General features: G+C 35.5%; 1 protein-coding gene across 3 annotated transcripts in view; it reads left to right on the top strand.

Annotated features, from left to right (window-relative positions):
* The window catches only part of KIF20B (kinesin family member 20B), a 44383-nt gene that overhangs the window by 16457 nt on the left and 13959 nt on the right, over positions 1–13967 (top strand). For all 3 annotated transcript variants that reach the window (XM_075504868.1, XM_075504867.1, XM_075504865.1), the window contains 10 exons: positions 550–700; positions 1657–1924; positions 2525–2586; positions 2795–2914; positions 4594–4759; positions 8567–9779; positions 11164–11302; positions 12439–12561; positions 13065–13125; positions 13769–13894. In XM_075504868.1, coding sequence (XP_075360983.1) covers positions 550–700; positions 1657–1924; positions 2525–2586; positions 2795–2914; positions 4594–4759; positions 8567–9779; positions 11164–11302; positions 12439–12561; positions 13065–13125; positions 13769–13894 — 2429 coding nt within the window. The remainder of the gene's footprint in view (positions 1–549; positions 701–1656; positions 1925–2524; positions 2587–2794; positions 2915–4593; positions 4760–8566; positions 9780–11163; positions 11303–12438; positions 12562–13064; positions 13126–13768; positions 13895–13967) is intronic.

The raw sequence follows: 13967 nt of genomic DNA, 5'->3' as shown, positions 1-13967 counted from the left end.
CACTTATTTCTTAAATCTGTCTCTTGGCCATAAGGGACCACACTCTTCTGCTAGGCTTACTGCCTCTATTAATATATCAGTTTCTGTTTGGACTATGAGTTCAGGAAAAATACTGTGTAGGAAAGGCTTTGATTTTTGGTGGGCGGGTAGGGTGTGTGGAATCTGTAAGTAGTGTTTGTTCCTGTAGAGCTCTCCCTAAGAGAAGAGCTTTGTTGATAGGATGTCTGTAGAAAGAGTGACACTTGCAAATTCTTTGGTTACTGCAGTCTTAATGATACTCCCAACAGGTATTCTGGCTCAAGAAGCTTAGAAAAAATGCTTGTAGTTAAGGACTATTCGTAATCTGTGTATATATTTGTCTTCCCCTTATTCTTCAGGGGTGGGCATGAAGGAAATGTACTTCTATTTTGGTGTAGCAACACCGTTTTCTTTATTGTTCAATTGTGCCAAAATAAAGAAAAAACTTTTGTTTATAGGCAGCTGTACTAATAACTTCTTTGCAGCTCATACTGGCTAGCTTTTAGCTGACTTATTTTCTTCCTACTATAGAGAGTGCCTTTCTCGCGAACAAGAACGGCTTGAAGAAAATTCTGAAAAACGCCTGGAAATCTTCAAGGAACTTGTAAACAGTTGTACTGAAAATGTAGATGAGGAAAATAAATTAAAGGATCAGCCTTGCAGTGAACAAGCTGGACCTCTGGTATTTTTATCCCCCCTGCTAATAACATCCATTTTACTAACTCCCTGTTATGGTGATGGTATGTCTCAAGGATTAGAAGGATCATTTCAAGGAATTGCATGCTGTGTAACTGTGTCCTCAGCAAGATACATTTTTCACATTTAATAGGAGTAGCTGCTGAGCCTCGGGTATGCATTTAGGAATCTTTGGGGTTTTCTGCATTTCTGCAACGCAAAGTGAAAATTACTGTATACAAAGAAACTGGGGGAAAAGCTGCATTATGGTATAAATTCTATTGCATTAAGTACCTATTCAAAGTATTTGAAGCTGACTTCTTCGGCCCCATACATGGACTGTACTGCAGTGGTCCCAGAGACTTTTTCCCTCTTAATGCTATTGTAGCTACAACTGAAGCAATGAGAATGGTATGTAGACTTAAGCCATAACTAGACTCTTAACTTAAGGCCAGCTCTTGTGAGTTTAGAACCCATTTTTAAAAAAAAAAAAAAAAAAAGAGGAAAGATATAAAGTCAATGTTTTGAGTACAACTTAATCTGATAAGTTATCACAAACTTATTTCACCTCTCAAACTCTTATTGATATATGAAAATTTCAGATGCATTCCTTCTAACACTGTTCACTTGCTGTGTTCATTCAATGTTCTCATCAAGTAAAAAAATACTAGCTTTTATATTAAATTTGGAGGGGATGCTTTTGTGGTGATATAAAAGGGAATGTGATGGTGGGTCATTAGATGCTATAAAAATAAAGTAGCTATTACTTGATACTGGAGACTTGTGTGTTGAAGGTAGACAGAAACTGGCAATCAAATTGCATATGAACCCACAAGATGGCTTTGAAGTCAGAATTAACTGTAGTTATGTTTGAATTCATAATGGTCTCCCAAATTTTCTGTAGAAATAATGGCTATTGTATAACTATTTGCCACTTCTAAATGCGTATAAATTATGTTTCAGGAAGAAGAATATAGCATAGGGCCAGGCACCTACATGGATCTTGAGGGCATTATTGATTCTCTGCAGAATGATGTCACTGATATCAAAAAGCAGGCAGAAGAAGCACACAAGTACATTGTGTCCCTAGAGGACCCACAGGAAGCTATAGGTTGGCTTGAAAAACAACTGGGAAAAATTACCACTGAACTAACTAAAACCAAAGAAGATCTGACAAAGAAAACCAATGAACTAATCAAAGCTGAAGAAGAGCTGGCACAGAAAACTAAAGGTGAGCTGAGTGTAAGTGTGGTGTGAAAGGCAGAAAAAAGAAATGAATGACTACTGTAAAATAGAAATAATAATCCAGTTGAACAGGATTTTGGAACCAAATCATATGTATAGACGTGATACACAAAATAATTGGTTATGTTCAGGTTGAACAATTACCCAGGCCTTGGTTATTTCATTTTTAAGACAAAACTTAAAACTGTCAATTGCAGACTTCTGAATTGTGGGGTAAAATGTGAACGCTATTGATTCTTGATTTCATGGTTATATTGTAATCCCCGCACTTCTTTACGTTTTGCTGATGCAGTGTTTTCAGGTATCCTGTGGAACATTTGTAGAAGAAAAAGTAGCAATACCTCATAATACCATTCTAGCAGAAGTCTCTTGACATGATCTATATTTTATATGGGTTGCATGGCCCAATTCTCCTTTTCAAAAAATCTAAACAACTTTTGACATGTGTCCTAAAAGTAGAAGTCAACATGAAAATAAATCAATCTATTCAAAAGCTACTGAGGTACCAGAAGATCTGGAAAAATGGATTACTGAGTAAAGTATGTAATGGCTGCTTATTTGATGCAGGCTTCTTTTCCTGTTACAGACTTTGAATTGCAGATGATTAAATTGGATGAGTCTGCTGAGCAGCTTAAAGAAGCAACAGAGGTAACTTTCTCAAGGAAAAACCTGTGCAAAATTATTTGCTTTAATACAAAATACCAGTAGCTTAAAATGCTATTATAGTATGCTTCTAGCTTTTTTTTTTTTTTTTTTTTTTTTTGGATCAAACTTAGCTTAACTGATCTTGCTTTTAAATGCATGGTATAGTTCAAAAATTTAACGCTGACTGAACTACTATTCTTTCTTTTCCAAGAAAATGAATACACAAAATAAAAGGATTCAAGAACTAATGGACATTGTGGAGCAAAAAGATGATGTTATTACAAAACTACAAGATTTGATATCCCATTTGGAAGAAACCATAAAAGACTATGTGAGTGTTAAACATCTCGATTTTCTTTATACAAAAAATCTAAATCTATGCTTATAATGGACTTAACTATTTTGGAAAATTGAAATTTTCAGTGAGTAATTGCTACTTGCTTGAAATGGTAGCAGGTGAAGTTGGCATTGAAACTAAAGTTACAGCAAAATGTGTACGGGGGGGTGTGTGAAGAATGGGACTTTTGGAAGCAGTGACCTGGTGTTGTTATTGGAGGACTGTAGATGAGACTCTGAAGAGCCACTCTAAAGAAAAAAAAAAAAAACAAAAAAAAACAAAAAAAAAAAAAAAAACAAAAAAAAACCCCTCAAACTGGGAGGATTTAAGCTGTGGGAATAGAGGGATTACATCACTACTCTTTGGTTTTGCCTGAGTGGAAGAGGAAGGAAAGGAGGTTTTGCTGCAACAAAAGGTCAAATTTAATTGAAGTTAGAAGTTGTTAATGTGAGAAGGACAGTGCTTGTGTAAATTGGCAACAAAAATCAGTGTGTTCCACCCACCACCACCATGCACACACATGTTCAAAGGAAGAGCAATAATATGAGTATATTGAGCAGAGTTTGAACTAAGAGTGGATGGCCAGGGTATCTCCGCTTTTGATGCGATTAATAAAATTTGCAAATGGCTAGTCTACTGCTAGCTGCTGAATGCCAAAAGACTAGCTTGGCTAAATGTATATAGGTTAAAAAAATTTCAAAACATGCAGTTAGGTGGGTTTTTTTGAGCATGATGTCCAGTAACCTGAAGTAGTTCTGAGAACATTTTAAATGAAATTTAGTCAACACTCTGATCCATTTCTCTCTTCCACTGTAAACTTAAGACTTTGACCATACTTAATCTTCTATTCCCTCTCTCTGCTCCACAGCAACCTAGCTTTTCAACAGTATGAATGCTCTGAGAGTGATAAGAGTTGTGATGAATGCTTCCTATTACTACTGCTTCCAAGAGCAAGGCTTCAGCTCTGTCTAGTGTTTCTATAAGACTGTGTGGCATGAAATTTAAAACATGATCACAAACCTCAAGTCTGTTCTATAGATATTTTTTTTTTTTTTATGAAGCACTTAAAGATGAGTAATTGGACCTTGGCAACCAGCATGGCTTGCCACTTGTGTCATCTTGCAAGTAAAGTAACTTTAGACTATGTATTTGACTAAGAATAAAGTATGTATGACAGAACTGACTAGACTTTCAAATTGCATCAGATCTGTCATGACAAAAATGATGTGTGGCTTTGCTGAAGGCGGTTAAAACTCCCAACTCTACCAATTATGACAAAAAAGCAATGAACTTGTAGAGCTGACCATTTGCCCTTTGAACAAATTGGGAATTTCCTCAACTTTTTTGACATTGGAAATTGTTTTGAGGTGGTAAACAAACTCCTCTTACATGCAAGTCTTGCATTTTGTAGTTTCCTAGTCTCTTGCTCTGTGTTCTGTACAGTGCAAAGCATTGTGCTTATTAGTATCTGAAGGTGTACCTGCTTTTGGTTTAAGTAACTGATCTGTAACTGACTTGTTCCTATGACAACCCCTATATATGTTACCCACATAGTGTGGGGGGGTGTTTTTGTAAAAATACTTGCATATAAAAGATTACTAAGCCTTTTAAGTGCTCACTTTATAAAACTTATAAACTTTATATGTAAAGTAATTGATCTTATTTTAACATAGGATAACACTATAACTACCATTAAAAGAAAATGGGCAGAAAAGAACTCTAACAAAGTGATTGAAAGCAGCCAATTCAAGGATTGTGAGGAAACTGTATTGGAAGTGGGAAGAAAACGTTGCTTTGAAAATAAGCCTACTGTGGAAGAAGAGCCACCTACAAAGAAAGGTACAATTTCTACCATCACTCAACAGGGGGTCTTCCAAAAAAACTTGATTACTATTCCAGAACAGAAGCAAAAAGTTATGAAGCATCAACGTTATGTTATGAGGAGAAAATCTATGTTAAACTGTAAATGGAAGTAACTATTATGTAAATATAATCTGTTTTGCAGAAGGTCCTATACTGTTCACTCCTAAATGCTTAAAATAAAAGTTAGTTTTTAGACTCTTCCCTTTCTGCTGCTTTTTCTCATCTGTTCATGTACTTGCAGACTCAGCTGTAGTTCTTAAGCAATTTCTGAACAGTTGTTTTTGTACTAAACTTGCTGTTGCTGGACTTCTGGGAAAGTAGCATCTCCTGCTCATTTTTTTAAAATTGTCTAAGCAAGCCTCAAAGGTGTCAATGACTTACTGATTGTTCAGCCATACAGTATGTACTGTGAAACTTGATGTTTCATTCTGTATACATGCTGTGAACACACTAGCTCTGGTCAAGGTGACAGTGCTGGCAAAGGAGAAAATCTTCCCACTTGAATGGAAGTAAAATTATTTTAAGTCCACAGGTGGCATATTTTGTGCAGCTCTCACATTTGCACTTCCAATCTTTTTGTTTTCCTTGCTTTATCTGTGAGCTAACCAGTCTTTTTAGAACAAGGTGAATAAACTAGCTGCAATTGAAGACCTTCAAGGATAAGGGTGATAATTAAGTGTAACTTAAAAGGACACCACTACTTATGTTATCCATTTCATTAAAGTCTGTTCATCAGTGAGATTGAGCTATATGGGACTGACTTGTGCAAAACGGTATTTGTAAGATCTGCCTGCCTCTAACTTGACTTCAGGACACTGCTGGGCTTCAGTTTCTCATAGAACTATGGAAGGTGTATGCAAAAGGAGAATGAAAGGTCTTCCCTTTGTGTCCCTTATTTGCTTGCCTTCCTCCCACAGAATAGGTCCAAGTAAGAAAATTTTCCAGGCATTGTTTGGGTGAGGATAAAAAAAGAGAAATAAGATTAAAAATGGGAAGCAGAAAATATCTATCTCCATAAAGAGAAATAAAACATGTTGAAAGGAGACTTGTCAAATTCACATGATCACAGAAAACTGAGGATACAGATGGTGAATAAGCTGAATGCGGGACTGTCAGTCATCACATTCTGCAGTGAAAGAACAAGGGCACACTCAATCTAGTAGAAGATCAGCTTAAGTTTATGGAACAAAGCACTTCATGCAGTGGGTAGTGAACTTCTAATATTTGCTGCCCTAGAAGGTGGGAGAGGCCTATAATTTTCAGATTCCAGGAGTGGTTAGACAAGCTAACAGCCAACAGCTTCATACATAGATACTGAAAGGGTTAAGCAGGGATGTATTGTCTCATATTCCTCCAACATTCCCCATTGTTCTATATCAGGAAAGGTCCATAGGAAGTGGCTGGGCCTACCAACAGTAGAAAAAGGAGGTAAAATATTAGGCTAGGTCAACTGATGGTGTGTGATCCAGTAGAGCATTTCTGATGTTTCTACAACTTGTTCACATAAGTCTCATATGAAGTCTTTGTTAAGAGAAGCTTCTGTCTGTACCAGACACATCTCTGATTTGTCTCTGCCATCTTTGGTTGGGATGAATATTGGATCCTAGCATGACCGTTTGATGGTGCCACAGATATAAATGTTACAGGAAGGTGGTGGGAAATTAAGCTGACGTAGACTCCTTGATATACTAGGTAGTAGTAGGTTTGTTATAATCTCATGATTGAAGCTCATTTAAACAACCAAAAAATAGAAATGTGATAGCTCTCTTCAAACAAGAAATTCAAGTGGATAATTAACAGTGCCAATTAATGTCAGCACTGAGATTTTTCTGTTGGGAAGAACAGACTATTCGGTCATGTTAAATATGTTTCTTTTGTGGGTGTTGAGAATATAAGGCATCTGATTTGAAAAATGAGTTGTTAGATGCTCCATAATTATCAAATTTATTAATGTATATATTTACATTTAGCAATTCTCATTAAATGTACTTGGCAAAATAGAACAATGAGCACAGCTACACTGTGGTGACTTTCTCATAGAGTTTAGATATGCTAGTGGCCTATGACCAAAGTTTATTTTGGGAGAAGATAAGTTATCTTGTCTTGAAGTTCAGGTTTTTGTACACTTCTCTAGGACTTGCCTCCCATGTTTTGGGGTGGGGCTTTTTCTTTCTTATTACTTCCTACATAAAAAGCTTCTGGACTGAATGTCATGTATCTTCTTGCACTAATATTTATCCTTCTTTGCTGCATGATTGTGGTTGTCAGTACACAGCATCTAGACCAATTCTAAATCCTCTTGTGAATGATCGTAACCTTCTCACTATAGGTGTTGGGTTAAGCTCTGCTACTTGTTTCACCTTGCCACCTTAGATCACAAAATATGTCTTAAGACACCTCAGCTCCTCTCCCTTTTAGTGAAGTATGTAAAATTCATGTCCAGTGTGAGGAATATATAGTATTTTGTCTGATACATTTTCTTGGGACTACACAGCTGGGCTTTCATAGAAAACCATCTCCCAATCCAAAACTTTTAATCTTGTAAGGTCTAGAAGCATGGCTTTACAAGCCAAAGTAAAGCTGCTGTTGTGTCTGACCTAGCAGGAGCACTTGATATGTCTAATTGGAACAGAAAAGAAAAGATACAGAAAAGCAGGAGGAAAAAAGTGTCCTGTGGAATTTGATCACTCTAAAAAATAATCAGAAACCAAAACCTGAATTGAGATGGAAAACACTATTGCTAATGTTTCTGTATGACTTTACGTTAGTGACTCAAAGTTAGCAACTCTCTAAAACTTGTTGGATCTGTTCAGAGGATGTTTCCATGCAGTACACATGTACCCATGTGCTTAATGCTCCCAAAGTGACATGACTGCCAAACTCCACCTTACTGTAGTTGCAGTACTCACAAGAATCCATAGTATCTCCCTGGAGTACATAGTTGTGATGACCTAATCCTTAGAGAGAGTCAGGCTTGATTTTAATACTAAAACATAGCATGCATGTTACTAAATGGACACAGTTGGATTCTAAAACACTTGTGTGAAATACAGCTGGAGTCAATTTTGAAGGTGGTGAAATGCATGTGATTTTAGGTAGAATTCTGAAGCTAATAAAACACTTATGGAAATTTGGAGTTGTGATGGAATGTTGTACATCTTTCTGGGAGAACTTTATATGCAACACATTAGGTGTGGCATAAATAGTTATCCTTATATCTAGTTTAGAACCAATTGCAAAAAGAAGAGAGGAAGGTCCCAAACACTAAGCAAAAAACTTGTGCTGGATTTTTAGCTTCATTTTTAAAGTAAGGGGATAGAGTATGAATAAAACTTCTCAGAAAAGTATATGATACCATTGCTCTTCTAAATGTTGAATGGGTGATTGCTGGCTATATTAAGGGGATTGTTGAACTAGTGAAGGTAGAAACTAGATATAACGTGAATGTTATCTAGCTTATAGGTATTACTACATATTAGTAAAACTAGCAAGATTTTTCTACTAGTGGTGCAGAGTCGAAGGCTGGAATAGAGCATGGCAAAGTGTTCTTTAAGGCTCCTGAACACCTCTTGCTGCTATGTCTAGAAGCTGAAGAGGCACCTATTGTATGTTAAACCATTCAGAGGGCTTTAACTACTTCAAGACTTCAAAATGCCATATGATATGAGGGTGTGTCTTTCAGATGGTGACCATTTTCCATATCATAATTGCTATTTGGTATTGCTAGTGACTTGTACTATTGATTTTAATTGACCTCAGCTGTATGGTGGTCTTTTTTTTTAGGAGTTATGAAGGAGAGTTGGGAAGATGACTCTCTAGAGCACAAGACAACCAAATATGTGAAAACAAGTACTTCTGAGAACTACGCAGAAATACTAGCACTGAAGGAAAGAACTGAAACCTTAGAAGGTCAGCTAGCTGCACTTGAAGAACAATGCAGAAGAGAAAAAAGCAAACAAGAAGAGTTCAGTGGGCAGATAACAAACTTGCATCTCAAGCTCTCTGCTTCTGAAAAAAGGGCTTCTGGCTTAAGTGAAGAACTTCAGCAGTGTCGAGCTGACTATCAGGAGATAGTTTCTGAATTGGACAAACAGAAAGTTATAAATAGGGAACAAGAAGAAAAGATTATTCAGCTAAATGATGAACTAGAAGGTGCCAAACAAAATATAATTGATAAAGTGTCACAAATTAAAACAATGCAGTCCAAAGTAGATGAGTTGTATAAATGTCACTTAGAGTCTTATGCTATGGATGTTGATTTAGTTAATCTAAAGGATTCCTTAGACTCTCAAAAAGATGAACCAGAGAGAGCTCAAATGAGTCCAGTATGCATGCAGTCCCAAACTGCTTTTACAGCAGATCTGAGATTGGAGAGCTCCTTTCACTGCAGTGTTGAAAGCATTTGGGAAGAATGCAAAAATATTGTTAAGGCTTCTTCACAAAAAAGTCAGCGGATTCAAGAACTACTTCAACAAGTTGAAGACTTAAAGAAGGGACTTCATGACACTGAGAATTATAGTAATCAACTAAAAATAAAATTAAATGAGATTGCAAATCAAGATCGTGAGTCCATAAAGGAAAAAGATCTTATGAATCAGTTACAAGAGCAAATCCAGAAGAAAACCCAGGATTTTGAAAAACAGGCTGCAGAAGATCACAGAGTAATTGCACAGTTTGAGGAGGAAGTTACCAGCTACAAGGGAAAAATAAGAGAGCTTGAATGCCTCTTGGAGGCTTTTAGAGCTAAAGATGTCAGCATAACAAAGTTAGAAGAAGTACTTAAAGAAAAAGAATCTATTATTTTAAATCTAGAAAGTAATACAGTAGCTCTGCAAGAGAAGTGTACTGATTCAGACAAAAAACTGAAAGAATTAAATGATCAAGAAGCAAATCTGAAGGAGGAAGTTGTGCAGTTGATGAACAGCTTGGAGAACATGAAACACTCTCTTCAGGAAAAGGAGAAAAATGAAGATGAGCAAATACAGTGTATAGAACTGTAAGTAAATAATGAGATAACTCATACCCCTTTGAGAATAGACTCAAGTTAAAACTACCTTCTGTGAACATCAGTTTATTTTGACGTAACACATCTGCATGTTTATCACCTTTATTAATCAAACTGCTTCTTTAAGAAGTTTTAATACATTACTTGAATTTTTTATTTGCATATTCTGCTGGCTATGTTTTCCTCACCTGTTTGTATATTCTTTCAAAAATATAGATCTAAATCATGTGGAACTATTGTAGGTGGAAACAGGAACATGCAAGGAAATTAAGAATTATTTGGGGATTTCTAATAGTTTTATGTTGCATACCCTTTCTGGAGGAAATCAGATATAGTTTAATGTTATATCCTGTAACTTTTATAAAAGCAGGCAACATTTTCTTTGAAAAGGACTGAAGGGTAGAAAGGAAAAGAAGAAAGAGGAAAAAAAAAAAGCCTAGGGAGTAAACAGTAAACAGCTGGTTTTGGTAATAGCTATTGTAGGTGAACACAGTCTACTATAAGAACTTGAAGGACTAATGGGTGTAGATGGGTAGAACCTCCCTCAGCCCCCTCTACTTTTTAAATCTTCAAGAAATAAGAGATTGAATGTATCCGAGAGATTATATTTGCTATATGGTAAGGAAATTGCAATCATGTAAAAATAGCTTTAAGATGCTATGTAGCCCTACTCCTGACTAGGGTTTCTTTAGTGCCATATCTGTTGGTACCTGCATATACTCCAAAGTACAATTTAGCATGAAGGTCTGGGGATCCCCGACCCGGTGCTTGTAAAGCTTTGAAAGGTTTTCCTTTTGTGAGGCCTTGTTTTGTATTGTCGGTTATAGAATCTAAAAAACCTTCTATCGGTTTTAAAGTAAAAATCCAAGATGTCTTACTGTAAACTCTTTTAAATAAATATGACCATTTAAAAATAAACCTATCAAACTTCTTAATTACTTTGTAGTACTTGTAACAGCAGTACTTGTTGCAATGTTATTGTTTTTTCTATTTTCTTTTGATTTTTATTTATTTTGATCCTTACAAGGTCTGGGATGTAGATATCAAGCTTAAACTTACTTGATATTAACCTTGTTCCTTTTGTTACTTTGTAAGGACACCTAATAATAAAAAGGGTCGCTCTACTGTGCTTAGAAAAATAAAATTTAAAAAATTGCAATGTTCAGAAGTGAACCTGAGCAGTTTGTTACTTCAGGGTCATATAATAAGAAGCTGAAATCCAAAAGTAAAATTATAAAGCTTGTCATTGATCTGATAGATCTGAGATTCTACTCATGAATAAAACCAGTGAAGAGCATGAGTTAATGTGTAAAAGCTGTGTAACATGTGATTTGTAACACTAACGTGATTTATATCTCTTAATTTCTAACACAAGGCTACGTAAAGATCTTTCGGAGACCTCTGCCCTTGTACGGAGTTTGAAAAAAGATTTGCAGAGGAAAGAGGAAGAATATACAGATTTGAAAGAGAAATTTTCTGATGCCAAGAAACAAATTCAGCAAGTACAAAAAGAGGTCGGTAACCATAGGCCAAATGTTTCTTCTGCATGTTTATGCTTAGGGTTCTGTTATTAAAACCTGTTTTCGCAAATCTCAAGCTACAAACATTAAAAGTGATTCATAATAATGCTATTTTGAGTGACACATTTAGAATAACAGTGACTCTTAAGTTACATTGCCATTGAAGCTGTAAGCTAAAGATAAGGCCACGTTTCAAGACATGGATTAGTACAGATATTGAAGAGGGGAAGTAAATTTTATTAAAAAGGTAATAATACACTTGAAAAAGGTTTGTGAAAACTATAGCTAATCTGGTTATGGAGGAGGACTTTCTAATCTTTATAACAACAGTAGCCTTACGTTGTTATTTGTGCTGACTTCAAAGCCTCAGACTTCAGACTTGTGGAAAATGCTGATCTCTGGGAGGAAAAGATGGATTAATCAGAAAAGGAAAGCACTAACTTCTAGAGACTTTTTAAAATCTGAGCTATGTTTTCTATTAAGGTTGGGGAGAAGAAATTAAAAAATGGAATAACTTTTAGTAATCTTAATTGTTAGTATTTAGTTACCAAACAGTAGGATTTCATAGAACCTCATGGGATATCACAAGAACTTAAAATCCAAAAGACTATTGCAAGAGTTTGGGCTTGAAAGTTAAGCCTTAAAAAAGTGTTACTTGTCTTCCCCAGCAGCCTAACATTTGAGGACCTTTTCCTACTCAACATTCAGTGTATAATCCTCTGAGAAGTAGCAAGGAGTGGATGGCATCATGTGTCAGAAAACATCCTTTTTTTTTTTTTTTTTTTTTTTTTAGGGCAACTGAATTTGTAGTTTGATTAAGCTATTTCCTGGTGGGTTCTTTGGTGTTTTGGTTTGTTTGGGTTATTTTGGCGTGTTGTTTTGGATTTTGGGGGGGGTGGGGGGGTGGGTTGTTTTTTGTTTTTCCCCTGCCAAATATAATACTCTATTCTATAGTGCAAATCCTTCCCTAGGAAGGATGTACAGTATAGTGCACTTCTAGCCTCTGAAATTTAGCTAAGATGCTTGCAAAAATTTGACTCTTAATTAAAGTATTTAGATAACTTACAGAGATTGTAAAAGGCTCATAGCTAAATGTTAGTTTTGCTTGCTGTCTTTGTGCATTGTTACAGGTGTGTACAATGCGATCTGAAGAGAAATCCCTGAGGAACAAAGTTAATGAACTTCAGAAAATTAAAAACCAGTTTAGTGAAGAATTAGAGATCAAACAGCGCACAATCCTGCAACTTAAAAAGGTATTTTATTTTTAAAAAAATTTTACTTGCTCTTAATTTTTTTTAACTAATCCATTAATGAGGCAAGTTTTCCAAGCAACCGGAGAAAGCTTACAGAAATTGGGGTAAAAATAAGAGTAGCCAGCTGAAATTAGTTTTAATGGATGAAGGAAAGATGTTTAAAGAATGTCTCACTGCAGGGCATTGTTGAGTTGTTTTAAATAAAGTAATCTGCCTAGTAAATACATACTTAATACCTGCAGATACTCTGATTCTGAATAGTGACACTTAGGTATGTTAGTAGTAATGTCTTCCTCTAAACATTTTTTTTTTTTTTATCAGCTTGAATGCTCCTTTACACTATATGAAAAACTTATTTATTCTGGACTGTTTGTCTTAAATACTTTATTCATTACTTTATTCATTACTTATTAAAGCTCAGAATGGAAAGCTACTCATTTCTAGCATGTATATTTGTTTCTTTCAACATGTTTGCTCTAATTTCCTTTCAATGTGATATTTAGGAGCAGTTGAATAATGAGAAGCTGGAAGAAATCTCCAAACAGTACGAGAAAACATGTAAAGGTCAGAAAAAGGCATTATTGTTCCTTTTTTTTTTTTTTTTTTTTTTTTTGTGTGTGTGTGGAATAGCAACATAATGAGTTGTCATGTTGTTAACAAATTTGGAGTGTCTTGTATATTTATATTTTAAAATACTGAGAAACTCCAACCTGGACATTAAAATGTTAGTCAGGAACTAAATTTTATTGAATCATTATTAGCAGGTATGTTTGAAAGCAAAGAAACAGTCTCAGAATAAGAAACATAAGCCCTGGAGAAAGTGTGGATTTGCTGTATCAGTGTTAACTTCTTAAATGTTGGTGTTTATTTGCCATTTTAACAAAATCAAACACTGAAACATGAACTAGCACAATAACAATTTCTGCAGGTTTGATAAACATTTAGCAGTTGAACAATGGTTAGTTTCTTATATAATACAAGCCATAATCTGACTGACATTATACTGAAACACATTCACCTAAATCAAGTTGATGAGAATCACTTAAGAATTTTGGATTTGGATAGTTCAGTAGAGATGCTCTATTTCTTTCTCATAGAGCTTTTGATCTCAGGGAATGGGGGAAATGACTTGTAATGAAGGCACTTTGAGAGAGAATGGGGGGAACTAGGGGGGGGCTAATCTGTAAATTTGTTTTCAAATCTTCAGATCTGTGTGCAAAGGAAAAAATAATTGAGGATATGCGGATGACATTAGAAGAACAAGAACAGACTCAGATTGAACAAGACCAAGTGCTTGAAGCCAAATTAGAAGAGACCAACAGATTAGTTTTGGGTAATCTCTCCATGGAAAGGGAGCAGGGAGGCAAATTTGTTTTGGATGTATGGTGATAGCTGCTTTAAAATTC

Source organism: Mycteria americana, chromosome 6, assembly GCF_035582795.1.
Source record: "Mycteria americana isolate JAX WOST 10 ecotype Jacksonville Zoo and Gardens chromosome 6, USCA_MyAme_1.0, whole genome shotgun sequence".
In the NCBI taxonomy this organism is placed as follows: Eukaryota; Metazoa; Chordata; class Aves; order Ciconiiformes; family Ciconiidae; genus Mycteria; species Mycteria americana.
The sequence above is the reverse complement of the archived record's forward strand: the minus strand, read 5'-3'. Positions and strand labels throughout refer to the sequence as shown.